Here is a 27,658-nt window from a genome sequence, read left to right as displayed (position 1 = left end):
CTTGGAATGAATATTTAGTAATAGTTCCTGTCCAATGAAGTTTATATACATTGGATTTTTTGGTCATTCATTATACGTTTGATAGCAAAACTATTAGACCTGCGCAGCACAAAAGCAGTTAAAACATACTGAATACTTTTGTTTTTCTCAGAAAATATAAAATGTAGGTGAGGTCAGTCAATACAGATTAATATTTACCTGAAAATTTGATGTTTAAAGGTAGCCTTGGGACAGTTTATAGTGCTTAACTGTTTTAGCTTCTTGATGGAATAAGGGGAGGGCATTTCTAAGTCAGTGAGCTGTTTAACTCTTAGCAAGTTCAATTACTCTAAATTAATGTTACTTTTAACCAAAACAGAGGAAATCATGTAACCTCATCCTCAAATCTCTGTAACATCTACCTGGTCTGTCTGAACGGTGTGGCTAGAATTCTATAGTGCAGTATCTCAGGATAAGAGTAAAGCCATGTGTTGGGCTCATACACCAAATATGGTTAAATAATCAAGTCAAGAATCAACATTCATTTATGATACCACGTCAGACACCTGTATCACATTTCAGAATACCCAGGTTTGTGTTCCAGCTGTATTGCTGCTTTAAAAAAAAAAAAAAAAAAAAAAGATTTGTTTATTTGAAAGCAGAGTTACAGAGACACAGAGAGAGCTTCCATATGCTGGTTCACTCCTGATGTGGCCTCAGTGGCTGGCACTGGGCCAGGCTGAAGCCAGGAGCCTGGAACCCCCATCTGGGTATCCCACATTGGTTGCAGGGGGTGAAGCACTTGGGCCATCTTCTCCCTTCCCAGGTACATTAGCTAGGTGGGAAGGGGAGCAGTCAGGACTCAAACTGGCGCTCATGGGATGCTAGCCTCACAGGCAGCAGATTAATCTGCTACACCAAATGCCAGTGCCCCAGCTGTCTCTGATTCTACCTTCTTAGGAGGCAGTGGTGATGGCTCTAATACTTGGGTCCCTGCTACCCATGTGGGAATCTGGATTGAGTTCCAGGCTCCTGCTTTCATCCTGGCCCAGCCCTAGCTGCTTCAGGCATTTGCAGGTGAACCAACGGATGGAAGCTGCCTCTCCATTCCCTTCACCCTTTTTGTCTTTCAAATAAGTAAAAAGATTTAAGAAATTTGATTTCTCTTATGAATAAAGTCACAGTATTTACACCCACATTTTGCTGACTGAGAACTCTGTCACATCATACAAAAATCTCTGTCCTATCCCAAAGTATTTTGGGAAGTCTCAGGGATTCACAAACAAGTCCACACTCCTGAGCTCAGCTGCTGCCAGGCCTCAGTTGAGCCTGCACAGTTTGTGCCGTTGCTGTTCTACAGGAGAACGCTCCCCTGTTTAGAAGTCCTCAAACTGTGGGACTGGTTGCTGCAATAGCGCTTTGTTGCCGACACTCAAAATCCTTGCTGCTTTTCCCATAGGAGCTAGTCCATTGTGTTGCAGCAGGGACCAACTACCATACCATCTCTCACTGGCCTTAGCTCTGCTATCTCTTCCCTCAGGACGGACTTACAGGACCTCTGCAGAAAACCTTCCCCACACAACCCCACTTTTCAAAATGTAAGCCCTTCAACTCCTGCCAGTGATGCCTGGGTAGTGAGCAATCCTTTCTTTTTTGATAAAATCACCTTGTGTTGAATCCTGATCTCCCAGTTTTACAGGTCTACGTGATTTCCAATTCTGCCAGTATCCTCTCACAAAGGTATTACCACCCCCATTTTATAGAAAAAGAAATGGAGCATCAAGGATATGAAAGATGGAACTCACGGTCCTTAAGTGTCATGTATCATACACGCTAGATTCAAAGAATCCAAATTGCTCAGAGCACTCAATGATCTTTATGTCATTCTTTCTATAATATAGTTCAGTGAGAGATACTTAGTTTGTAGTTACCTTTGCGGTATAGAGTGGATGAGGCTTTTGTACATAATTCATATGGTAAGATCTCCCTCAGTGTTTAACCTTAAGGCCTTTCTTCTTTAACCTGATGTCCTAGACTTTGCTCTTTTGGAAAATGGTGCCTCAAGGTATTTCTTCCAGTGGACTTTTCTGCCTGTGTTTACAGATAATACTTTAGATGTTGAAAACAAACCAAAAAACTCTAATACCAACCTCTGTTTTACCCAAGATTCTTAGCTAGAAATGACAGAAATCTGTTGGCCAAAAAAGAATGCAGTGACTCATGTAATCCTCCAGGGAGAAAGGTAAGGGTGTAGCAAGCTCCATAGAAGAGTGATAATAGAATTCTCCTTGTCCTCTTGCCTGTTCTCTGTGTATTGATTTCATTCTCCAGTTTTCTCCATGTGGCTGGAAATGTGACAGCCAGCAGCTCTAAAGTCCAGAGGGACGACACCCCCTGTACCATAGACTCAAACCTGGAAGTCTTGAGGAACCACTCGGACTGGCCTGCCTCAGAGGTTATAAATTTCTGTGGCCGGGGTGTGGGGTCCTGTGATTGGAAACACCTGGAAGACCAGGTCCCCAAAATAATGGGCTGATAATCACAGAATAAAGAAAGATGCCAGGTAGACTATATATCTAGAACAGTGCTTTATCTGTTTTTGGGTAAGGTGATATAGGTAAGTGTTACTGATATATTAAAAGTTGTGACTGAGGTAGGCATTTGGCCCAGTGGTAAAGATTCTGGTTAATTACCCACATTCTGTATCAGAAGGCCTGGATTTGAGTCCCATCTCTGGCTCCCAGTTCCAGCTTCCTGCCTATGTAAATCCTGGGAAACAACGGTGATATCAAGCAGTTAGGTTTGTTTGCCACACATACAGGAGACCCGAATTGAGTTCCTAAGCTCCTAGCTTCAACTCAACCCAATCCTGGCTGTTGCAAGGATTTGGGAAGTGACCTAGCAGATAAGGGCTGTGTCTGTCTGTCTCTCTCTCTTTCTCTCTCTCTCTCTAATATAAATAAACAAGATGTGATCTTCATGAAGGGGTTTAGTTACTGGCAGTATACCACTGAAATACAAATGAAGTTCATATAGTCAATTGTCATATTTGAACTTATGTGACAATGTCACTTATTTTATTGGAAATGTCCTCTGATCAAATTTTACAAGTAGACTATTGTTCTTTGTTTCCTCTACTAAATTACATTTGCCCTTCCTTATAGTGAAGATGCATCTGGAAACAAGAGAGAATCAGTACCCTAAGGAGGAATGGATAAACAGCATGGTATTGTAAGGTATTCTTTTCTCTATGTGTAACTGATTAATAGAAGATTCTAGAGTTCTTTTAGCCTAACTACTCTGACTCTGTTTATGCAGTTGAAGATGTGACTCTTGGCAGGCAATAAATTTTATTTTATTTTTTAAAGATTTTTTTGAAGACTTTTATTTAATAAATATAAATTCCATAGGTACAGTTTTTGGAGTACAGTGGTTCTTCCCCCTGTACCCACTCTCCCACCCCCACTCCCATCCCACTTCCTACTTCTCCCATCCCCTTCTTCATTAAGATTGATTTTTAATTATCTTTATATACAAAAGATCAACTCTATACTAAATAAAGATTTCAACATTTTGCACCCACATAGACATATAAAGTATAAAGTACTTTTTGAAGACTAGTTTTTCCATTAATTCTCATAGTACAACTCATTAAGGACAGAGGTCCTACATAGGGAGCAGGTGCACAGTGACTCCTGTTGTTGATTTAACAATGATACACAGCAGACCCATAAAATGGCAGATGTCCTAAACAGCACTCTAGCCTCAGAATCAGCCCTTAAGGTAGGCAGATCTGGCTGAAAAGCCCATGAGAGTATTACAGGCATGGAAAGCCAAAACACTCTGGCAAAAATAAATAAATAAATAAATAAAAATAAATGAAAGATCTCCGTGAGTGAGATCCCAGTGAAAAGAACAGGTCATCAAAGAAGGAGGTACCTTTCTCTGAAGGGAGGAGAGAACTTCCACTTTGAATACGACCCTGTCTAAATATGATCAGAGTTGGTGAACTCAAAAGGCTTCCATAGCCTTGGCAACTCATGACAAGAGCCTAGGGTGATTACTGATGCCATAAACAAGAGTGTCAATTTGTTAAGTCAACAACAGGAGTCACTGTGCACTTACTCCTCATGTAGGGTCTCGGTCCTTAATGTGCTGTACAATGTGATTTAATGCTATAACTAGTACTCAAACAGTATTTTTCACTTTGTGTTTCTATGTGGGTGCAAACTGTTGAAATCTTTACTTAATATATGCTAAACTGATCTTCTGTATATAAAGAGAATTGAAAATGAATCTTGATGTGAATGGAAGGGGGGAGGGAGAGGGAAAGGGGAGGGTTGCGGGTGGGAGGGAAGTTATGGTGAGGGGGAAGCCATTGTACTCCATAAGCTGTACTTTGGAAATTTATATTCATTAAATAAAAGTTAAAAAAAATAGAAGTTACTTTTAGAAAAGATTAAAATCAGTATTAATTAAATATTAAAATTTTAAATTAAAAACAACAACAACAAAAAACAATTGACACTCTAGGCAATACATTTTAGATGTGGTCTTTGGATTGTATAGTTGACCTGCTCAAGACACCTCAAGAGTAAATAGATTTATTTTAAGTTTGGAGAATCTCATGGAAATCAAGACAGGAATCAAAGTTCAGCCTTCAAGAATGGAGGCAATAAAGACTTCCCTTTTGGGGCTGGTGCTGTGAAACAGCGATTAAAGCCATGGCCTGCATTGCTGGCGGCCCATATGGGCACTGGTTCAGGTCCTGGCTGCTCCACTTCCCATCCAGCTCCCTGCTAATGCAGCAGAAGATGGCCCAATTGCCTGGACCCCTACACCTATGTGGAAGACCTGGAAGAAGCTATTGGCTTCTGCCTGGCACAGCTCTGGTCACTGTGGCTATTTGGGGAGTAAATAAGTGGATGGATGATTCATTCTCTCTCCCTCCCTCCCTCTCTCTCTCTCTAACTCTGCCTTTCAAATAAATAAATAATTTCTTTAAAAAAAAGACTTCCCTTTTAACCCATGACCTGTAGAGAACATGAAATCACCACTCCCATCCTTTCAACAAGAAGAATCAGTGAAAAATCCAATAAAATCAGTGACTTCTTGGATCCATGTAGAGGCAACTGCCTCGGAATGTAGAGACAGGTGTGTTCAGAGAGCCAAAAATCTGTTCACCTGGAGCAGAAGCCACTGGAGCTGTGAACCAGTTGTAACATCTAAAGTGGTTGTTCTGAAGAGTTGCCGGAGGCTTATCATAACATGGTGTAGCACTTGATAGGATTTTCTTTTCTTTTTGTGAATATTTGTTTTCATTTGAGGGGAGAAAGACTGAGCTATCTTTCATCTTCTAGTATACTTCCCAAATGCCTGCAATAGTCAGGGATAGGCCAGGCCAAAGCCAGGAGCCTGGAAGTCAATCTGGGTCTTTCAGGTGGATGACAGGGACCCAAGTACTTGAGCTGTCACCTGCTTCCTCCCAGGGTGCACATTAGCAGGAAGCTGGAATTCGAAATGGAGGCCAAACTTGAAGCAAGGCAGTCAGATGTGAGAGTCAGGCATCCTAAGCAGTGGCTTAACTGCTAGCCAAACACCTGCCCCCTTGCTGCTTTTGATACTCCACATTTTATACCATACCTTGGTACTGATCAGTATTGGGCTTTGAATATCCTAAAGGACCTGAATTTTACAGGTCCTGGAGCTTAGGTTCCTATAGGAGGGATTCAGGAAATTATAGAAGCATTCTAAAACAATAAGCCGCAAACAAAAGCCATTATGAAGTATAAGGCCACTCCAGGCTATTCTGTCTTGCAGAGATAATGCCTAATACCCACTAAAAAGTAGGGAAAGGTAAGAATTCACTCCAGTTAGAGTCAACTTCTTGATCATGTGTTAGGCTTCCCCAGCATCAAACCCTATCATATGGTATCTGACAATTTGAATTTTTAGCTCAAAACAAGAAGTTTTAAGTTCAGCCTTAATAATTTGCTAGGTGTGTATAGTGTGTCTTAAAATAGGAACAGAAGATGCTTCACTATTGCCAGGGTTTGAACATGTCCCAGGCAGCTCCCAAATGCTTGCAAATGTTTAAACCCCAAGGTTGTAAGTTCATAGCATTGAAAGGGTGGGAGCTTAATCCAATCATGGTATATAGGAGGTGGGCATGGTGGGAGGCCCCTAAATCACTGGCAGCATGCCCTGGAAGTTCTTTATATGTGTGTGTATATATATATATATATAAACACACACACACACACATATATGTGCGTGTGTGTATATATATGTGTGTATATATATGATATATGATATATATCATATATAATATTATATGTGTATTATATATTATATATGTATTATATATAATATATATTATATATTTATGTGTATATATACACACATATATAAATATTATATAAATATATATTATTATATAAAAATATGTTACTTATTTGAAAGGCAGAGTTACAGAGAGGCAGAGGCAGAGAGAAAGAGGTCTTCTATCTGCTGGTTCACTCCCCAATTGGCTGCAATGGCTGGGCTTGGGCCAAGCAGAAGCCAAGAGCCCAGCACTCCATTCAGGTCTCTCACATGGTGCAGGGTCCCAGGTAGCTGGACCGTCTTCTGCTGCTTTCCCAGATGCATTAACAGGGAGCTGGATTAGATGTGAAGGAGCCAGGACTTGAACAGAGTTGCAGGTAGCAACTTAGCCTGCTGAGCCACAGCGTTGGCTCTGATGAGTTTCTTTCTAACAACTGTTGTTCTAGGGCCCCAGTTAAGAAGTATGCCATGGTGACAGCTCCCTAGAGTCTCTCCTCTGAACTTAGATAATTTCTGGGGCTGTGAAGGTTTTGCATGTTAATATTGTGTTGGTAATAATGTATGGTTCCTTTTAAATGACTTTTGATCATACCAGTAACATGTCACGTAAAATGGATATCATTGTCCAGGCAGAATTGTACAGCAAGGACTAACTTTCATAGGATAGGTAAGGTGGCCAACTCTGCTCCAGCCTCTCCTGGGGTGAAGAAATCAGCTGTAACTAAACCCTGGCTATGCCTGGTTATGGAGGTATGACAGACTGTTAACATGCACTGTGTTTTAGTCTTGGTTGTTATGAGCCTTTTGTTTATTTGTTTGAGGGTATGGGATGCAATTTGTGGAGTATCTCATTGTAGATATCTATGAATAGAGAAGGGGTTTCCTTATAAAAGAACACCTGTGGATTCAAGTTTCCTTACTTTGAGATCCACACAGAGGAGAGTGCTTAATAAAGTTCACAGAAGATAGAATTAAAATTTACTTTCGTGCAAAAAATCTTAGATTCCACGCATGGTTTTGTTTTGGTAATATACCTTGTCCATGAACTTTTTGAAGACCTCGTGTATACTTTGAACGTTTCCTTGGCAGATTCGTAGCTCTTCGTCTCATATCTGTATTGCCCCTTCCCCATTTACCACACATACTCAAAAGGGGTTTTTTTTTCCCTTCCTCTTATTTCAGAACTAAAGAGAGAGAAATTCATATAAGTATTGTATTAGTTCAAATTGGTTCCATACTCTGCCTTAGAGGGCTTTTTGTTTGTTTCTTCTTGCCTAAGCTCTTTAGATATTCTTTGTGAGCTTTGAGTGATTGATGATATGTGGATGTCTTCAGTTTATGTTAGTTTTTGTAAAATAACATTTTGACAGCTTATAAATTCTTACTGTAAAAAATTTACATGTTCTTACTATAAAAATAAGTGAATAAAAGGGATCTAGAATATAAAAATCACATGTATCTTCCAACTTAGCTCTAACATTTTGTATATAACCTTCCAATCTTTCTTCCCCTAAATATAGATATGCAGTATATATTGGGATCACTAATATATACACAGTTTGCAGTCAGTTTCAACTTTCAAATAGTAAACATAACCAAAAATAAGTGTCAGGAAATCAAAGATTTTATCAATTTCCTTTTCCTGTTCTTTTGTGCTTTACCCTTGTTTTAGTTCCATTTAACCCTGTTGCAACCAGTTCCTTGCTTTTGGGACTTTCAGACCACCTAAACCATGCAGTTTTTGATAGGCTACTAAACATTTCTAAATCACACAGCTGATAAACATGAAGAAATTATTCCATCTGGGACTAATAATTAATATTATCATAATAGTAGTGACAGATTCAAACAACTTGGAGTTATAACATATTGTGTGTACTCATTCAGATGTTAGCCACACATGCTCAAATATCCAAATTTGGCGCCTTAGGCGGAGGAGACGGATTCAGGCTGAGATGGAGGCTTCAGCTTCTTACAGAGTCTTTTTTTCTCAAGGGAATTCTGCCTTCTCTGGTCTTTATATTACCTGTTTTCTCCTTGGGTTTCATCCACCTCCATGGAATATAGCCTGACAGGTCTTGTCTGTGATGATACCTATGGTGACAAACATTGAAACAGTACTTACTGATGTGTATGCATGGGGACACATGGGCAAATGTCTGCACACATGAATGTGTGTGTGCACATGCGTGTGGATGCATGTGTGCTGTTTTGACTGGAAAGTGACAGAAGAGGCTTCTGAAACGCAGGATGTGGGCCATAGTTACATGGGTTTAGCACGTATGAAAAGCATATATGTGAACTTGACTGTTTAATGTTCTCTCTCAACTTTTAAGCACAACAGTACTTGATCCACCCTCCTTGTAGACTGTCAGTGCTTTAAGCTGGAGACTGAGTTGGGGTCTATTAAGTTTAACAGACTTCAGGCTAGCCACTATCTCAGGAATCCTCTAATCTGCCCAGTTCCTGGACTGTTCTGTAAAATACTAATCCCCAGATACGTTCTCCATGAAAGAAGGTTTACGGTCAAATACATTTAGGAAATACTATACAATGTAGGCCCCTTTGAAAGATGCACAATACATATTGAAATAATAAAGGCTCTGAGAAGCCCTGCAGCAAAGAAACATGTTTATCGCAACATGTTCTAAACTAACTACTATGAAACCCTTTTAATGAATACTTATTAGCGCCTGTTTAGAATAATCAGTTTTCTTTGAGAGAGAAGCTTGGTTAAGGCCTGGTCCACCAGAGGCCCTTCGTATCATACTCCCTGCTGGGTTTATTGGGGATGAGGTCACTTAGTAAGGTATTTTCACTCTGTCCCTCTCACAATTCTCACAATTCAGGTTCACTCTCATGGTGCGCTTGTTTTTTTTTTTTTTTCTTTTAAATATTTAAAATATTGGAACAACACAGCCTGCTATGATTTCATTTACAAAATGATGTTTTATGACAGACTGTGCAAGCTGGAACAAGACCATACAAGTCAGTACTGAGTTTCAGTGTTCATGAGAAGTGAGGTATCTGATAAAATGTAATGACAAAGAGTGAGTATGAGGGTTTTTAGAATTCTAAAACACTTAATAAATTCAGTTAGTTACTCCCATTCTCTAATTTGAAGTATAACTTATTTTTAAGAAATTTGTTCAACTTCAGTTAGACTGCTGAACTAAGCCATAATTCCATTTGAACCCAATGGTAGATACTGTCACTTAAATTAAGTTTTACTATGTCGGTTCTTAAGGTTATAGTTGTTAAAATGATATAATTATTGATTCTGAGAGAAAAAAGTAAAAATGTTATAAATTATAGGAAAGTATTAATATAGTATGCTTATAGCATAATTCTTTTTTTTTCTATAAGAGGCAGACTTGATTATTTATTTTTTAAGGACTTATTTATTTATTTGACAAGTAGAGTTATAGAGAGGCATAGGCAGAGAGAGGGGGAGAGGGAAAGAGAGAGGTCTTTTATCCTCTGGTTTACTCCCCAAATGGCCACAAAGGCTGGAGCTGCGCTGATCCGAAGCCAGGAGCCAGGAGCTTCTTCCAGGTCTACCACCTGGGTATAGGAGCCCAGGGACTTGGGCCATCTTCTCCCGTTTTCCCAGGCCATAGCAGAGAGCTGGATCAGAAGAAGAGCACCAGGACTGGAACTGGCCCCCATGTGGGATGCCGGCACTGCAGGTGGCGGCTTTACCCACTGTGCCACAGCACTAGCACCCATAATTCATTTTTAAAAGATCTTTTGTTTGAAAGGCAGAGTGACAGAGAGGAAAGAGATAGACAGAAATAGGTCTTCCATCCACTGGTTCACTCCCCAAATGACCACAACAGCCGGGACTGGACCAGGCTGAAGCCACAGCCATGAACTCTCTGGGGGCAGGGGCTCAGTGAGCTGGACTACCTCTCAGGATGTGCATTCGCGGGAAGCTGGGTGGGAAGCAGAGCAGCCAGGACTGCAGCGCTGATGTTGGATGCCAGCATCATAGGAGGCTGCTTAGCTCCCTGCACCACAATGCCAGGCAACCCGTGATTTCTTTTGAAAGACCTTATTTTATACGTTATTTGTTTATCCACTGTCACGTAGTTTGCGAAGAAAATTTTAAAATATTATCTAAAAATAATCTTTCATAATTCTATTTATTTTCTTTTCTCAAAACAATACAAACTCTGCTATAGTTGGGATATTAGTTTGAATGTCTCCCCAAAGTCCCACCACCTCCCAGGACAGCACTGTAGGGAGGTGGTGGAACCTATAGGAGGTGGAGCCTAGTGGGAGGGCCTTAGGTCGCTAGCAGAGTGTCCTCACAAAGTAGCCTTCACTTGCCCTTTTTGCCCTTGTGAGTTTAGGAGAGACTCGCTGAGGAAGGCGCTCTCTGCTTCCTGTCACACCACATGGCCCTCTTTCCCACTCACTCTGCCATGACCACTGCCCTCATCAGAGAGGCCAAGCCAGTGCAGCCACTCAGTTTTGGACTGGAACCTGCAAAACTGACCTAAACATTTTCCCTTTGTAGAGTCAGTTTTCCCTGGCATTTTGTTGTAGGAATGAAAAGCTAAGTAATACAACAGCTGAGTTTTCGTTAAGTAAAACCACCATTTTTGCGAGAATGGATAAAGGTGAGAGCATGCGAGTATCAGCAACTAGTGCCTGACGTGGGGTGGACTGAGGAGTTAGGCAAGCTACCTTTCTTTCTCCTCCTTCATTCTTTTTTTTTTGTTTTTTTTTTTTGACAGGCAGAGTGGACAGTGAGAGAGAGAGACAGAGAGAAAGGTCTTCCTTTGCCGTTGGTTCACCCTCCAATGGCCACAGCGGCCAGCGCGCTTCGGCCAGCGCACCGCGCTGATCCGATGGCAGGAGCCAGGTACTTCTCCTGGTCTCCCATGGGGTGCAGGGCCCAAGCACTTGGGCCATCCTCCACTGCACTCCCTGGCCACAGCAGAGAGCTGGCCTGGAAGGGGGGCAACCGGGACAGAATCCGGCACCCTGACTGGGACTAGAACCCAGTGTGCCGGCGCCGCAAGGCAGAGGATTAGCCTACTGAGCCGCGGCACGGGCCTCCTTCATTCTTTTTTTCCATATTAAAAAAAAAAAAAAACTCATCTGGATTTTTCCAGGAAACCTTCAGCTCCACAAGGAAAAGCAACTGAGTCTGCAAACATCAGCCTGATCCTTTTCCTGAGGCAAAGGTGCTTGTGTTTCAGATCCCACCATTTGCAGGACAGAAACCCCTAATGTAGAAACACAGATAAGTAATTGCAAATAGCATTAGTCTCAAACACAGCATGTCGTGTGTCAACCTCACTTTATAAGACTTTAACCCCTGGAGCAGTACCCCCTTGTAATCAAAGATCAGTTGCATCAGAACCACCTAATCACATAAAAATGCAGATTCCCAAGCTTTGCCTGGGACCCACAGTCTCTAGTTGGGGCTGAGGGATCTGTATGTTTAATGTGGATCCATCAGGCCTGATTAAATCACCTAGGGAGAGTCTTTTTCTCCATACTGAGAATGAATCCATGTGCGGAGTTGTGATCCAGCCTTCTGAGGGCTGGGGCGGGGTTTGCGGGGGGAACATCTGTGTTTACAAAGAATTCACAGGTTACTTGAGAGGGCACTGAAGGTTGAGAACTCCTGCTCTGAGAGGTGTCGAAAGAAGCAATGAGCATTGAAAGAATGATTTCATTTTGATTTGTCTGTGAATTGTTTGTCCATCTGGAGAAGTAAGATTGGGCAAACACATTAACCAGATTTGGAGTAATTATTAGTGAAGAATGGGGGAATCATGTGAATAGAAGTTTGAATGCCATGACTTCCTGGCATAAAAAAAGGCTCCACATAGCATTTCCATGACATTGATCTGAACCCTGGCTGCTCTTTAGAATCCTCCAAGATTAAGGTTTTAAAAAAATACCAAAGCCTGGGCCCTCCTCCAGACCGATTAAATCAGAATCTATGAGGTTGGGCCCTGGATCTGCTTATGTTTAACAGCCAGCAGGGTGACTGAGTGTCAGCCAGCCCGAGCGCACCATTGCCCCATAACATGTGAGAAGCTATTGAGTCACCTGCTATTGTTGACATCACAAGTAGGTCACGTTCTCTTCTAGACTCTTGGAACCTAGGACATTGGTGGCAACTCTCCTCTTCTTATTCCCACTTTTTCAAACACCGTCTTTAGGATTCACTGCTTCATTTGTGATAACAGTGATACATAAATGATTTTGCCACCTGCTCACCAAAATTACAAAGCAGGATAATTCTCAGAGCAAAGGTCAGATAGTTAAACACGGTACATATTTGTGAGCTAAAAGTTGGGTGGGCGTTGGGGGGATGACAGCAGCATTTGGAATTTAGTGTTCCGTTGCTTGGCAACCATATCTAAGACAGTTAAGCTTCTGCACTCTGAACTGTGGGAGTTAGGAAGTTGGGTGAGCCCAGTCAATTACTTCCTGCTGCTAGCAGGAAATTAATTCCTCATTATGCAGAGGCCTTGAAAAGTTGTCAGTCAGAGCAGGCTATCCATAGCCATGTCACATTTCTTCTACTTGACTCCACAAATTCTTCTGCCCTTTAGCCCTCTTTCCTCTCAGGAGTTCAATATGATCCGACACGGGGCCGGGGCATCTTGGCAGGATGAGACTCGATGGTCAGACTCCTCTGTGACAACGTACACAGGCAGCTACCGGGAGAAACATCTGGAAAAGTCCACGTGCAGCCGGTTTTCTTTCAGAGCACTACAGAATGGGCCTGAGTGCAAACAGTAAGATTTCTTTGTGTTTTGCACCTGGATATGTCACTACAAACGGAAAGAGTGCAGTTAGAAGGACGAGGGTATTGTCGACCTTGAGAGAAACCATAGATCTTCGCACTATTTTCATGTATAAATGTCCGTGGGAAGAAGATTTTAATGTCAGCAGCTGAAATTATGATTCTCTTCTCTACTTGGGACTGCTACTCATACATGTAACTCCCCTCCTCGGCAAGGCTGTAGACATGACTGTTTGACTAAATGGCGGATAGCTTGTACTTTCTCTTCAGTACAAAGGTCTTCCCAGCAAAGAGGGGTTCTTGAGAATTGCATTTGGGTTCTTGTACAGTTTTCTCACTTTCAGGAGCTGACAAAAAGCTCCCTTTGAGCAGGGAGAAAATCAGTGAAACTCTTCCCCACCTGTGATTGGCGGTGCTTGCAAGTGTTGAGGGCCCAACAGATATTTACTGAGTGCTTACTGGAAGCCAGACCCTCTCCTGAGTTCACAGTAAAAAAAAAATAATAATAATTTCAGGGTGATGCAGTCACTGTGACTGTAGAAATCAAGGAGGGAGATGGTACCAGTGTCTGGCAGAGGCGGAATACTGTCATTCTGGGGGGATCTCAGAACAGGTTTCCTCTGGGCTGGCTTGGGAAGCAGGTGAAGTGGGGACTAGTAGAGTGCGATGTGGGGAGGAAAGTGTACACAGTGGCCAGGAAGCATTAACCCCACACACCATCAGGACAGCGCAAGTGGCTCCTTGGGTCTGAGACAGAATTGTAAGTGGGAATATGAAGAAATATGTGGATGTGTTGAAACCTGTCCTCCATATAAATTAATAATTAATTTGAATTCTAGAAACCTATTTGAAAATCAGTTGGATTACTGGCTCTAACTTCAGATGTGAGGACTAACGCATGTACTACTCCAATAAATACGGTATTGCCTTGCCATTCTTTCCAGATCGGCAAAGTGCTTAATTAAAGCTGATGTATCTCAGAAGTACTCTCCAGTCGGGCACCTTGTCTGGTTTATTCTCGCAAACTATAGCCTCTGCATTTTTAATAGCTTTCAAGTACGTTGACGCTTCAATTAGCTTTGGCAGTCCCTTTGCTAATTCTGTGATATTCAAGGCAACTCTGGACTAGATAGGGGGTCTTCCAGCCCTACTGGGGGCCTGTTTGAATAAAGACAGTGTTTGAAAGCTGGAATCCAAACAGACCTATTCACCAGAGTAGAACAAGAAAGATACTTAATAACCCTAAAAAATGCGGAAATATTACCTCTGGTAAAATGTACAGAATTTAGAATTTGTTTCCTATTCACAGTTTTTTTAAATAATTCAATTACATGAATTATTTCAACCAGGGTGCCCTGTTGCTATGGGGTATAGGTTCCCCAGCTGTGTTTATTTCAGGTTCTGCCTCCGCTTAAGAATTCAAAGTAGAAAAAAACAAATGGTGGCCAGCGCCGCAGCTCACTAGGCTAATCCTCCACCTGCAGTGCCAGCACCCCAGGTTCTAGTCCCGGTTGGGGCTCCAGATTATCCAGGTTGCTCCTCTTCCAGTCCAGCTCTCTGCTGTGGCCCAGGAGGGCAGTGGAGGATGGCCCAAGTGCTTGGGCCCTACACCTGCATAGGAGACCAGGAGGAAGCACCTGGCTCCTGGCTTCGGATTGGTGCAGCGCGCCGGCCATAGCGGCCATTTGGGGGCTGAACCAATGGAAAAGGAAGACCTTTCTCTCTGTCTCTCTCTCTCTGTAACTCTGCCTGTCAAAAAAAAAAAAAAAAAAAAGAAAAAAAAAAGAAAAAAAAAAGAAACAAATGGGGAGGACTCAGGGGAAGGGGAACTTTCACACACTGTTGATGGGAATGTAAATTACTGTAGTCCTTTTGGAAAACCAGACGGAGTTTGCTCAAAAAACTAGAAACAGAACTGCCATACGATCTAGCAATCCCACTATGGGCAAATATCTGAAGGAAGAGGAAGCAGCATGTCAGAGAGAGACCTGTACTCCTGTATTTATTGCAGCACTCTTCTCAACAGCCAGAGCATGGAGTCAACATACGTGCTCCTTTGGTAGATCAATAGGTAAAGAGCGTGTGGTTACATACGCACGATGGAATAATACTCAGCCATAAAAAAGAATACAGTCCTGTTGTTTGCAGCAACACAGATGGGCCTGGAAGACGTTGAATTAAGTAAAACAAGGCAGGCACAGAAAGAAAATGACTGCATGTTCCCTCTTAGGTGTGAAAGCTTGGAAACTTGGTCTCATGGAAGTAGGGAGTAGAATAGTGATTACCAGAGGCTGGAAGTGGGAGGAGGGAGGGGGGAATGGAGGGAAGATGGTTGATGGGCACAGGCTTGCATTGCAGGGGTGGAGTAATTTCTAGTGTTCTGCAGCACTGTGAGGTCACTGATTGAAGACAGTTAATTGTGTGTCTCAAAATAGCTAATAGGATTCTGAATGTTCTCAACAAACGATAAATGTTTAAGGTGATGGATATACTAATTAATCTGATCATTACACATTGTATACATGCACTGAAATGTCACACTGTACCCCAGAAATGTAATTGTATGTGTCAATTACAGATAAACATGCATATTTTAAATTCTCTTTAAAAAAGAATTCAAAGTAGAGACATAGATAAAGTGCAAGAATAGGAGCAGGATTTATTTAAAGCGGTAGAGTCACATTCAGAGGTGAACAGAGGGACCTCAGTTTAGCTGTCCCCTTTATTGGGTGGGTGGCCCCTGATCAAATATGCAAACAGGGTGGAGTTTGGATGGGGTTTAGTGCACGTGGTGTTTTCTGGGAACATTTTGATGGCATCTCCACGTGGAGCTCAGTGTACGTACGTTCATTATGGTGCCTTCTGCACAGTGGGGGAGGCCTGACACTGGGCGTGCTGACTTAGTAAGGAGGGGGATGGAGTCAGGGATACAGGGCCACCTACAGAGAGTGCTGGAACCCCCTCAGCTCCTCTGTTCCTCACTAAGAAGCAAGGGTTATAAATGATGATAAAAGGCAAACTGAGCTCAGTTCGAAAATACTGATTCTGTTCTATGTTTGCTCTTGTTTTCAGTCTTTTTTTCTGGGTTAATTTTAGCCCCAGAAAAAATGTCTTTTTAAGTTCTGAGCAAAGGCTGTTTGATTAGAACTTCTAAGACCATGGAGAACCATTTTTAAATTGCTGAGAAATCAGAATAATCTGAGACACATTATTGGAATAAAACACTAAATGAGTGGTATTTAAAATGTGCTAAGCCATGAAATTGTTAAAGAATAGAAAATAATACTTCTTATTCACCTTTTTTTTTTACCACATTGAGTGAAACCCATATTGTTTGAGATAGAAGAAATTGATAGAAGTCTCGATCACTTGGTTATGAGTCAGTTTTAGTAGCAAATATATAAAACTCAATGTGCAAAAAGAACGCTCCTTAAGAGATTGGAGACTTGTATGGATCAAAGTTTAAACAGTTATAAGGGGCTGGTGCTGTGGCGTAGTGGGTGAAGCCCCTGCCTGCAGTGTCAGCATCCCATATGGGTGCTGATTGGAGTCCTGGCTACTCCACTTCCGATCCAGCTCTCTGCTATGGCCTGGGAAAGCCATAGAAGGTGACACAGGTCTGTAGGCCCCTGCACCTATGTGGGGGACCTGGAGGAAGCTCCAGGAGCCTGGCTTTGGATTGTCCCAGCTCCAGCCATTGTGGCCATTGGGATTGAGCCAGTGGATAGAAGACACTCTCTCTCCCTCTCTCTCTCTCTCTCTCCCTCTCTCTCTCTCTCTGCCTCTGTGTAGCTCTACATTTCAAATAAGTAAATCTTTAAAAAAAAAAATTATGAAATATCAGTATCAATCTAAGTTTTCTGCCAAGGTTAAGATAATGGAAGACTTGCATTCTGGAAGTCTTAAGGTGAGCATATGATTCAAGTATGAATTTTTAAAGCTTGATGTTTTATTTATTCATTTATTCACTAAATATTTGTTAAGTTTTACTACGTATGAGGTCTTAGCCAAAATGCAGGCGCCACATCAGGAATCAAAACCTGTATGATTGCTGTTTTCAGGGAGCTTATAGCCTGGCGAGGGAACAATAACCAGGAAAACATAAACCACTTGCCTGTGAAGGCAAGAAAAAGGGCTTTGTGAAAACGAAGGGTTGGGGGCCAGCGCCAGCGCCAGCGCCCTGGCTCACTTGACTAATCTTCCGCCTGCGGTGCCATTATCCCATATGGGCACCGGGTTCTAGTCCAGGTTGCTCCTCTTCCAGTCCAGCTCTCTGCTGTGGCCCGGGAGTGCAGTGTAGGATGGTCCAAGTGCTTGGGCTCCTGCATCCGAGTGGAAGACTAGGAGGAAGCACCTGGCTCCTGGCAGCGCTGGCTGTGGCGGCCATTTGGGGAGTGAACGAACGGAAGGAAGACCTTTCTCTCTGTCTGTCTCTCTCACTGTCTACAACTCTACCTGTCAAAAAAAAAAAAAACAACTTAAAAAAAAGAAAACAAAAGGTGGTAATGTCCCGCAAAACTCAACACAGTCTGACCTTATGCTCCAGAAATCATGCTCCTAGGTATTTACCTGACTGTCTGGAAAATTCATATCCACATAAAAACCTACATTTGAATATTTTTCTCAGCTTTGTTCATGATTGCCATAAATTGGAGGAAACCAAGATGTGTTTCTCAACAGGGAAATGAATAAATAAACCGTGGTAAACCACACAATGGAATATTAATTCAGTGATAAAAAGGAAAGAGATCTCAAGCCATGAGAAGACACGGATAAGGGTTAGGTCTTTATTCCGAAGTGAAAGAAACTCCATGATTCCACTTATAGGACATTCCAGAAAAGCAAAACTAAGCAAGGAAATAGATCAGTGGTTTCCAAGGTATAAGGGAGAATTGAGCAGGAGAAGCACAGTGATTGCTTTAGGACAAGAGATTATTTTGTATTATACTGTAATAAAATTAGACATTATATATGTGAATATAGGACATTAAGTAGTTGTCAAAAGCCATATTAGGAGCCCATGTTGTGGCAAAGTGAGTTAAGCCACTGCCTGAAATGCCAGCATCCCATATGAAATTCAGTTTGAGTCTTGGCTGTTCCACTTCTGATCCAGCTCCCTCTGACTGCACCTGGGAGGGCAGCAGAAGATGCTCCAAGTACTTGAGCCCCTGCCACCCATGTGTGAGAACTTGATGGCGTTCTGGGCTCCTGGTTTCAGCCTGGCCCAGCCGTGGCCGTTCTGGCCACTTGGGGAGTGAACCAGCAGATGGAAGGTCTCTTTCTCTCCATCTGTCTCTGTAACTCTGCCTTTCAAATAAATAAATAAATCTTTAAAAAATAAAACCCACACTACTTTACAGCACAAAGAAGACACCTTAATATATGCAATTTTAAAATAATTATTTAGGAATCGTGGAGATCCCAGGATAGAATTGTAAGACAAGGAAATCTAAATATACTACAAATATGAAACCTCACTGAAGGGGTGCAGAAATAAGTGCTGATCTGAGGAACTTAGGAAATGAGTTGATTTTGCAAGACTTAAAGGGGTTAGGGAATTGTTCTTAGGCACTGCACAGTGGCTGAGAAAGTTGTTTCCCATGGGTTCCTTGGAGTTATGGCCAATCCTAAGACTGGGGCAGGAAATATACCAGAAGAACCTGGAATATTTTACAGTACCAAGAAATAAAAAATTGCTAAAACAGACCAGCACTGTGGTGTAATGGATAAAGCCACCATCTGTGGCACCAGGATTCCATATGGGCACCAGTCTGAGTCCTGGCTGCTCTATTTCTGATTCAGCTCTCTGTTAATGCATCTGGAAAAGTAGCAGAGGATGGCCCAATTCCTTGGGCTCTTGCACCCATATGGGAGACCCAGAAGTTCCTGGCTCTAGGCTTTGGCCTGGCTGAGGCCTGGCCGTTGTAGCCATTTGAAGAGTGAACCAGCAGATGGAAGACCTTTTGCTATCTCTGTCTCTGCCTCTCTCTCTAACTCTGCCTTTCAAATAAATAAATAAATCTTTTTAAAAACCTAAAAATTGCTAAAACAAAGCAAAGCAACACAAAGATAGATCCACTTTAATGAGTTCCCAGTTGCCACAACAGAAATTTCAGCAAAACAAAACTCATGGCATTGTACTATAATCCAACATGTAAAATATTCAGGAGTTCATACTGGCATGAAAAAAGTTCATACATTAATATAAGAGGACAAAACTCCATGAAGAATTCCAGAAAATTATGTAGTTGCTTCATATATGTTATCTGACAAATATTATCAAGCTAGAAACCAATGATAAAAATTAAACAATACATTATCCAAATGTTTAGAAAGTATTCTTTTTCTTATCCATTTTAAATGTACAAAAATTTTCTGGTAGTAATACAAATTCCCTTATGCCCCTCACCTCATTTCCCTATTAACATTTTATATCAGTGTATTTTTTACAACTGATGAACCACACCCAGCTTCCCCTATTTTTTTTTTTCAATCCAACTCCTCTTAGCCCTCCGTCCTCCAGTAATCAACATTCTATGTTCCGATTCAGTTTTTCTTTGCCGTTGTTTATTTTAGCTCCAAAATATAAGGGAGAATATGCAGTATTTTTCTGTGTCTGACTTATCTCACTCAGCACGATGCCTTCCAGTTCCATCCATTTTGCTACGAATGATAAGATTTCATTGTTGTTGTTATAGCTGAATAGTATTTCATTGTTTGTGTATCATTTTCTTTATCCTTTCATCTATGGTGGATACCTCGATAGATTCTATATTTTGGCTATTGTGAACAGTGCTGCTTTAATCATGGTGGACCAGGGATGTCTTTGTTACAATGAGTTCATGTCTTTGGGGTAAATGCCCAGTAGTGGGATTGCTGGATTCTATGGCAGTTCTATTTCTAGTTTTTAAAGAAATCTCCATACTGTTTCCCACAGTGGCTGCATTAGTTCACATCACCACCAACAGTGTATTAGAGTTCCCCTTCTCCACATCCTTGCTGGCATTTGTTACCCTGTGTTTGACAATAGCCATTCTGACTAGGGTGAGGTGACATCTTATTGTGGGTTTGGTTTGCATTTCTCTGATGACTAGTGACATTGAGCATTTTTTCTTGTACCTGTTGTTCATTTGTATTTCTTCTTTTGACAACTGTATTCTGTCCTTTGCCCATTTCTTAACTGAATTGGTTTTTTTGTTATTGTTGAGTTTTTTCAGTAGATGATATATTCTGGCTATAAATCCTTTGTCAGATAAGTGGCTTTCAAATGTGTTCTCCCATTCTGTCAGATGTCTCTTCATTCTATTGGCTGTTTCCTTTGCTGTGCCAAAAATTCTGAGTTTGACATATTCCTATTCCTCTAGTTTTTTGTTGTTGTTGTTGCTTGTGCTTCTGGGGTCCTAACCAAGAAGTCATCACTATACTGCTGTGTTTTCTTCTAGCAGCTTCGTAGTTTCAGGTCTTGCATTTAGGGATTTGCTCCATCTCGAGTTGACTTTTGTATATGGTGACAGTAAGGATCTAATTTCATTCTTCTATACATAGACAGTTTTGCCAGCACCATTTATTCAAAAGGCTATTTTTTCTCCAACTTTTCTTCTTGATGCCCTTGTCAAAAGCCAGTTGGCTGTATGTACATGTGTTAATTTCTAAACTCTACATTCTGTTCCGCTGATCTGTGTCAGCTTTTATGCCATTACCATGCTGTTTTTTGTTTGTTTGTTTGTTTGTTTGTTTGTTTTTTGACAGGCAGATTTAGTCAGTGAGAGAGAGAGAGAGAAAGGTCTTCCTTCTGTTGGTTCACCCCACAAATGGCCACTAGAGCCAGTGTGCTGCGCTGATCCGAAGCCAGGAGCCAGGTGCTTCCTCCTGGTCTCCCATGCGGGTGCAGGGCCCAAGCACTTGGGCCATCCTCCACTGCCTTCCCAGGCCACAGCAGAGAGCTGGGTTGGAAGAGGAGCAGCCAGGACCAGAACCAGCACCCATATGGGATGCTGGCACCTTAGGCCAGGGCATTAACCCACTGTGCCACAGCGCCGGCCCCAGCTGTTGATTTTTTTATATATAGCCTTTATAATTTTGAGGCATGTTATTCCTGTTCCCATTTTGTGAAGGGATGTTGATTCTTATCCAATGCTTTCTCTGCATATATTGAAATTCTCATATGGATTTTGTTTCTGCTGATGTGATTTATGATGTTTATTGATTTTTGAATGTGAACCACTCCTGCATCTCTGAGATAAATTCCACTTGATTGTGATGTATGATCTTTTTGATGAAGTATTGGATTCAGCTTGCTATGTTTAGAGAATTTTTGCATCTATGTTCATCAAGAATATTGGTCTGTAGTTTTCTTTTTGTGTTGTGTCTTTGGTTTTGGTATCATAGTGTTGCTGACTCCATAAAGCGAGTTTGGCAGAGTTATGTCCTATTCAATATTTTGGAATAGCTTGAAAAGTTTTGGAGTTAGTTCATCTTTAAATATTTTTTAGAATTCAATAATAAAGCCATCAGGTTCTGGATTTTTCTTTGATGGGAAACTTTCAGTTACTGCTTCAATCTTGTTACTTATTGTGGGTCTGTTTAGATTTTCTATGTCTTCTTTATTCAATTTTGACAGGTTATTTGTAGCCAGGAATTCATCCATTTCTTCAGGGTTTCCCTATTTGTTAGCATAGTAGTTCTTATGATCCTTTGTATTTCTGTGGTATCAGTTTTAATGCTCCTTTTTCTTTCTAATTTCATTTGAGGTTTTTTTTTTTTCTCCTTTGTTTGTCTAAAGATTCGTCTGTTTTGTTTATCATCTCAAAAAACAGCTTTTCATTTTGTTAATTTTTAAAATTTTTTTAGTTTCAATTTAATTTATTCTGTTTTGATTCTTAGCATATTCTGCCTCTTGCTAACTTAGGGTTTAGTTTATTCTTTTTCTAAGTCCTTGAGCTGCATAATTAGATCATTTATTTTATGTCTTTCTATTTCTTTAATGTAAGCAACACTAGAAACTTCCCTCTTACTACTGCTTTTGCTGTATATCACAGGTTTGGATACATTGTGTTTTCATTTGTTTCAATTTTTTAAAATAATTCTTTTTGATTTCCTCAGTGATCTATTAATCATTAAGTAGCATATTGTTTAATTTTCATGCATTTATTAATTTTCTATTATTCTTTCTATTGTTGATTTCTAGTTTTATGCCTTTGTGATCTGAGAAGATAGAAGGAATTAATTCAGTCTTTAAAAATTTACTTAGACTTGACTTGTGGCCTATTATATGGTCTATCCTTCAAAATGTTCCATGTAGTGATTAAAAAGACGTGTATTCTGTAGCTGTTGCGTGAAATGGTCTGTAAATGTTTGTTAGGTCCACTTCAATTCAGATATGTCTTTGTGGGTTTTCTGTCTGGATGATGTCTCCATTGATGACAATGGAATGTTCAAGTCCCCCACTATTATTGTGCTGAAGTCTATCTCTCCCTTTAGCTCTAATGATATTTACTATATCTAGCTGGGTGGTCTTGTGTTGGGTGCATACACATATATGATAGCTATATCTTCTTGCTGAATTGATCATTTTTTCAATATATAATATCCTCCTTTGTCTCTTTTCATAGTTTATGATTTAAAGTCTGTTTTATCTGATATGAATATAGCTGCTCTGTTCATTTTTGGTTTCCATTTGCATTGCATAGTTTTTTCTAACCCTTCCCTATCCAGCCCTTTCCATTTAAAATATCCATCTTTACCTGTGAAGTGAATTTCTTGTAGATAGCATACAGTGGATCTTGTTTTTTTATCTGTTCAGCCAACCTATATCTTGTGACTGGAGAATTTAATCCATTAACCTTCAAAGTTAATATTGATAGATAAGAACTAAATCCTTTTATTTTGATGGTTTTGTCTGCTCTATTGATGAATTTAATAGTGCATGTGTTTTCTTGACACTTAATGTTAATTTAGGACTCCTTTCAGGATTTTTTGGAAGGCTGGCCTGGTGGTGATGAATACTGTCGGTTTTTGCTTGTCTGGGAAATACTTAATGTCTTCTTCATTCCTAAATGATAGTTTCACTGGATATAGCAATTTTGGTTAGAAGTTTTTTCCTTTCAAGACCTTGACTATTTTATCCTACTCTTTTCTGGCCTGTACGATTTCTGATAAGAAGTCTGCAATTGGTTTTCCTTCTCATGTAGCTTGACATTTTTCTCATAATTTCTTTAGGATTTTCTCCTGTCCTTAACTTTTTTTTTCTTTCTTTTTTTTTTCTTTTTTGACAGGCAGAGTGGACAGTGAGAGAGAGAGACAGAGAGAAAGGTCTTCCTTTGCCGTTGGTTCACCCTCCAATGGCCGCCAGGGCCGGCGTGCTGCGGCCGGCGCACCGCGCTGATCCAAAGCCAGGAGCCAGGTGCTTATCCTGGTCTCCCATGGGGTGCAGGGCCCAAGCACTTGGGCCATCCTCCACTGCACTCCATGGCCACAGCAGAGAGCTGGCCTGGAAGAGGGCAACCGGGACAGAATCCGGCGCCCCAACCAGGACTAGAACCTGGTGTGCTGGCGCCGCAAGGTGGAGGATTAGCCTATTGAGCCACGGCGCCAGCCTCCTGTCCTTAACTTTTGACAGTGTGACTGTGCCTTGGAGAAGGTCTTTTTTGTATGAGTCTGGTTGGCATTATTTGAGCTTTGTTTATCTGGATATCCGTATCTTTTTCAAAGCTTGGAAAGTTTTGAGCTATTATTTCATCCAGTGGGCTCTCAACGCCTTTCCCCTTCTGTTCTTCAGGTATCCCTATACACAAATATTTGTTTGTTTTAATGGTATCCCATATGTCCCACTGTCTTTCTTCATTGCTTTTAATTCTTTTCTCCTTATTTTTGTCTGAGTTATTTCCAAAGTCTTGTCTTGCAGATGAGAAATTTTTTCTTTCGCATGGTCAATTTTCTGTTGAGGCTCTGAGCTGTATTTTTTAAATTTCATTGATTTAAGTTTTCAGCTCTAAAATTTCTATTTAGTTCTTTTTAATAATTTATCTTTATTGAATTTCTCATACATGTCATTTATTGTTTTCCTCATTTCTTTACACTGTCTATCTGTATTCTCTTGCTTCTCATTTCATTTCCTTAGGGTAATTATTTTGACTTCTTCTGTCAGGCATTTCACAGATTTCCTTCTGATCAGGATCTATTTCTGGAGAACTGTTGTGTTCTTTTGCTTCTTCATGTTTCCCTACATGTACATCTAGCATAATGGTCCTTTTTTTGTGTAATAGGTTTTGTTGAAAAAGACTTTTTTGTTTAGATGGAATGTGTGGAGTGTCACTTGGATTGTTGATCTGGCTTTTGTTCTTGGTGATCCCAGAAATGTAGCTTCAGTGATTTCATCAGTGGTAATTGGTGTCTACAGTGCCTACGAGTGCCACAGTTGTCTAGTCTGTAGCAATTTTTAGAGATAGTAGTATGACTTTGAGAGTGGATGTGAGCTTCCAAATAGCTATGTCTTTAATCCCCCAAAGAGCTGGGTGTCAGTCACATTAGGGTTTGTGATGACTGTAGCCAAGTTTTGGTGTTGTGGGACACAGAGAGTGCTGTTGGAAAGGTGGGTGTATCAGTGGATACAGAGTTTCTCTTTTGGATGATGGAATGTTCTGGGTATAGTAGTGATGGTTGTGTAATATTGTGAATATAGTTAATGTGACCAAATTGCCTGCTTATGATAGTTTTGGGTAATATACATTTTACTCCAATAAAAAGAACTTGTGAAGAGGAAGGATATTAGAATGCACAGACAGGAACTCTGTGTATCTGTCCCTGTTATATCTCACATACTCACCCCTTAAAAATTATCAAAATCAGTTTTTCAAATGTCTAGAAATTAACCAAAGGCATGCAACAATATAAGACGTGAATATTCAAAGAAAACTGAATAACCTTGGTAAGATTAGTGGGGTTGGCGCATTATAACTCAAAAACTCTCCTCACCTTCATTGTCCTTGAGAGTTAATGTTTCCTGCATTTGCTCGATGTTGTAAATTGTCAGTTCTTATTAAAACAAAGGTTCTCAAGCCAATCACAGTGGAAATTATGACTAGGAGGCACTGGTGAATCTGTATGTCTAACAAGTGCTCCACATAATTGTTAGAATCAGAAAACAATGGGAAGTACTGCTTTGGAAGAGGGTAGAAAGTTGTAGCCACATGGCCACCTGATACTATACTTGATGTCACTTCAGGGACTTCTGAGTAGTTACTCTCTTAAGAGATACTGGATGTTATGAGCATATTCCCCATCTTAACCTTGGACTCCTCTGATTGGCTTCATTGTCATTTAGGAGGGATACATACCATGAAAAAAAAATCTGAAAAGCTATGATGACTATACCTGGGCCATACAGTATAGTCCAAAATTGAAGAGTAGTGGTTTTCCTTTCTGAATTTTTATTTATGGAGGCAAATCCCTAAGTGAAAGAGCAACAGCAAGTTGGGTTCTGCTTCTCACATGAAATGACACTGTTTCAGGGCTTTCTAAAAGCTTCAGGACAAATTTGGTGCATTAGCTGGTTATAGCAGCAATAGAAAAGTAACACAGGTAGAATCAAGGAAGACATTTTTAATAATAAAGGAAACATTTTTTTAAATGTAGGAAAGTATAGCATGATACAAAGCTTTCATAAATGTTTAAGTCGAAACAGGACACAAAAAGAAAGTTAGTGCTTGCCAAAAGCAATTTAAAAATTAAATTTTAAAGGTACTACAGACAATGTAGCTAAAATAGGTCAAGTCAGGGAGGGCCTTGTGGCATGGTGAACTGGGCCAACACTTGGGATGCCTGCATCCATTATTGGAGTGCCAGTTCAAGTCACAGCTACTCTGCTTCTGATCCAGCTTCCTACAGTGTGGCTGGTATGCCATGAATGATGGCGAAATTGCTTGCATCCCTGCCACTCATATGGGAGACATGGAGTTCCAGGCTCCTGGCTTTGGCCTGGCCTTGTCCCAGATGTTCCATGTATCTGGGGAATGAACAAGCAGAAGACAGATCTCTCTGCCTCTCCCTCTCTGTCACTCTGCTTTTCAAACAAATAAATCTTTAAACATAAATAAATTTAATAACTCAAATATCTAGTAATGTTATCAAATATTTTTCACATAGAAAACCATAAAACAGTGATATGAGAAAAAAACAATCTAGTAGATAAACTATGTTCATGAATTGGGAGTCTGAATATTGTAAAAATGCCAGTTTCCTCCAAATCAATTTATTCCTTCAATACTATTATCATAGGTGTTTTGTGGAAGTTGATAGTATTATTCTAACATATATATGGAAATAATATGATATAGACAAGACGCTCTTATAAAAGAACAAGAAGGTTGTTCTACACTGTGGCATAGTGGGCTAAGCCTCCACTTGCAGCGCTGGCATCCCATATAGGCACCAGTTCATGTCCTGGCTGTTCCTCTTCTGATCCAACTCTCTGCTGGTAGCCTGAGAAGGCAATGGAAGATGGCCCAAGTGCTTGGGCCACTCATGTGGGAGACCAGGAGGAGGCTCCTGACTCCTGGCCCAGTTCTAGCCATTGCAGCCATTTGGGGAGTGAACTAGCAGATGGAAATCCTCTCTTTCTCTCTCTCTCTCTCTCTCTCTCCCCTCCCCCCCTCCCCCTCTCCATCTCTCTCTCTCTTCTCTCTTCTCTCTCTCTCAGTAGCTCTGTGTCTCAAATAAATGAATAAATCATTTAAAAAAAATGAACAAGAAGGTAGGCTTGTTCTACAGATTACAAGCTTACTATGAAGCCTCAGTAATTAAGGCAGGTTTGTGGTATGGCAAAGATAGACAAATAGCCCAATAGAACAAAGAGCCCAGAAACAGCCCCATGTAGTTATGGATACTTGATTTATGAAAGAGCAGAAGAAGAAAAAAGCTATACTTTTAACTCAAGGTAGATTGATTCAAATAAATTGAAGACCTAGTTGTGACAGTCAAAACAATAATACTATTAGATGACAATAGAGGAAACATCCTGATAATCTTGAAGTTTGCAAAGATTTCTTAAATAGAATCCAAAAAGCACTAACCACAAAGAAATAGTTATATGAATTGGACTACCTTAAAATTAAGTGTTCTGTTCAACAAGATACACCATTAAAAGTATGAAAAGGCAAGCCACAATAAAAGAGATATTTCAACTCAGAGGTTGACAAAGGGCTTATATCTATAAATAAAATACAAATTAAAAACACCATAAGCTTGCTCTGCAAACACTCCAGAAAGGTTAAAAACGTCATCAATACAAAGAGTTTGTGAGGATGTAGAACAATGAGATTTCTCTTATACAGCTGGTGGGAATGTACACTGACATAATTCCTTAGGGAAAAGAGGTTGATGTTACAGATACACTTAGACTTAGAAATTCTACTTCTTTTTTTTTTTTAAGATTTATTTATTTAAGAGGCAGAAGCAGAGACAAAAGAAAGAGAGACTGGTGTTCCATCTGCTGGTTTACTCCCCAAATAGCTGCAATGGCTGGAGCTGAGCCAATCCAAAGCCAAGAGCCAGGAGCTTCTTCCAGATCTCCCAAGTACTTGG

At 40.6% G+C, this 27,658-nt stretch overlaps 1 protein-coding gene across 17 annotated transcripts in view; it reads left to right on the top strand.

The window, feature by feature from the left end:
• The first annotated feature begins 2,109 nt into the window (after positions 1–2,109).
• C8H4orf51 (chromosome 8 C4orf51 homolog) overlaps positions 2,110–27,658 on the top strand; it is a 71,896-nt gene continuing 46,347 nt past the window's right edge. For 8 of the 17 annotated variants that reach the window (XM_089302428.1, XM_089302421.1, XM_089302422.1 and 5 more), the window contains exon 1: positions 4,354–13,070. In XM_089302428.1, the coding sequence (XP_089158554.1) occupies positions 12,838–13,070 (233 nt within the window). In that variant the 5' untranslated portion in view covers positions 4,354–12,837. Of the gene's footprint in view, positions 2,435–3,143; positions 3,216–4,353; positions 13,071–27,658 lie in introns of those variants that run through there. The other 9 variants (XM_089302420.1, XM_089302412.1, XM_089302414.1 and 6 more) reach the window with 3 other exon arrangements.

This window comes from Oryctolagus cuniculus, chromosome 8, assembly GCF_051225735.1.
Source record: "Oryctolagus cuniculus isolate XC-2025 breed Fujian yellow rabbit chromosome 8, ASM5122573v1, whole genome shotgun sequence".
Taxonomy (NCBI): domain Eukaryota; kingdom Metazoa; phylum Chordata; class Mammalia; order Lagomorpha; family Leporidae; genus Oryctolagus; species Oryctolagus cuniculus.
This window is presented reverse-complemented; position numbering and strand designations above follow the sequence as displayed.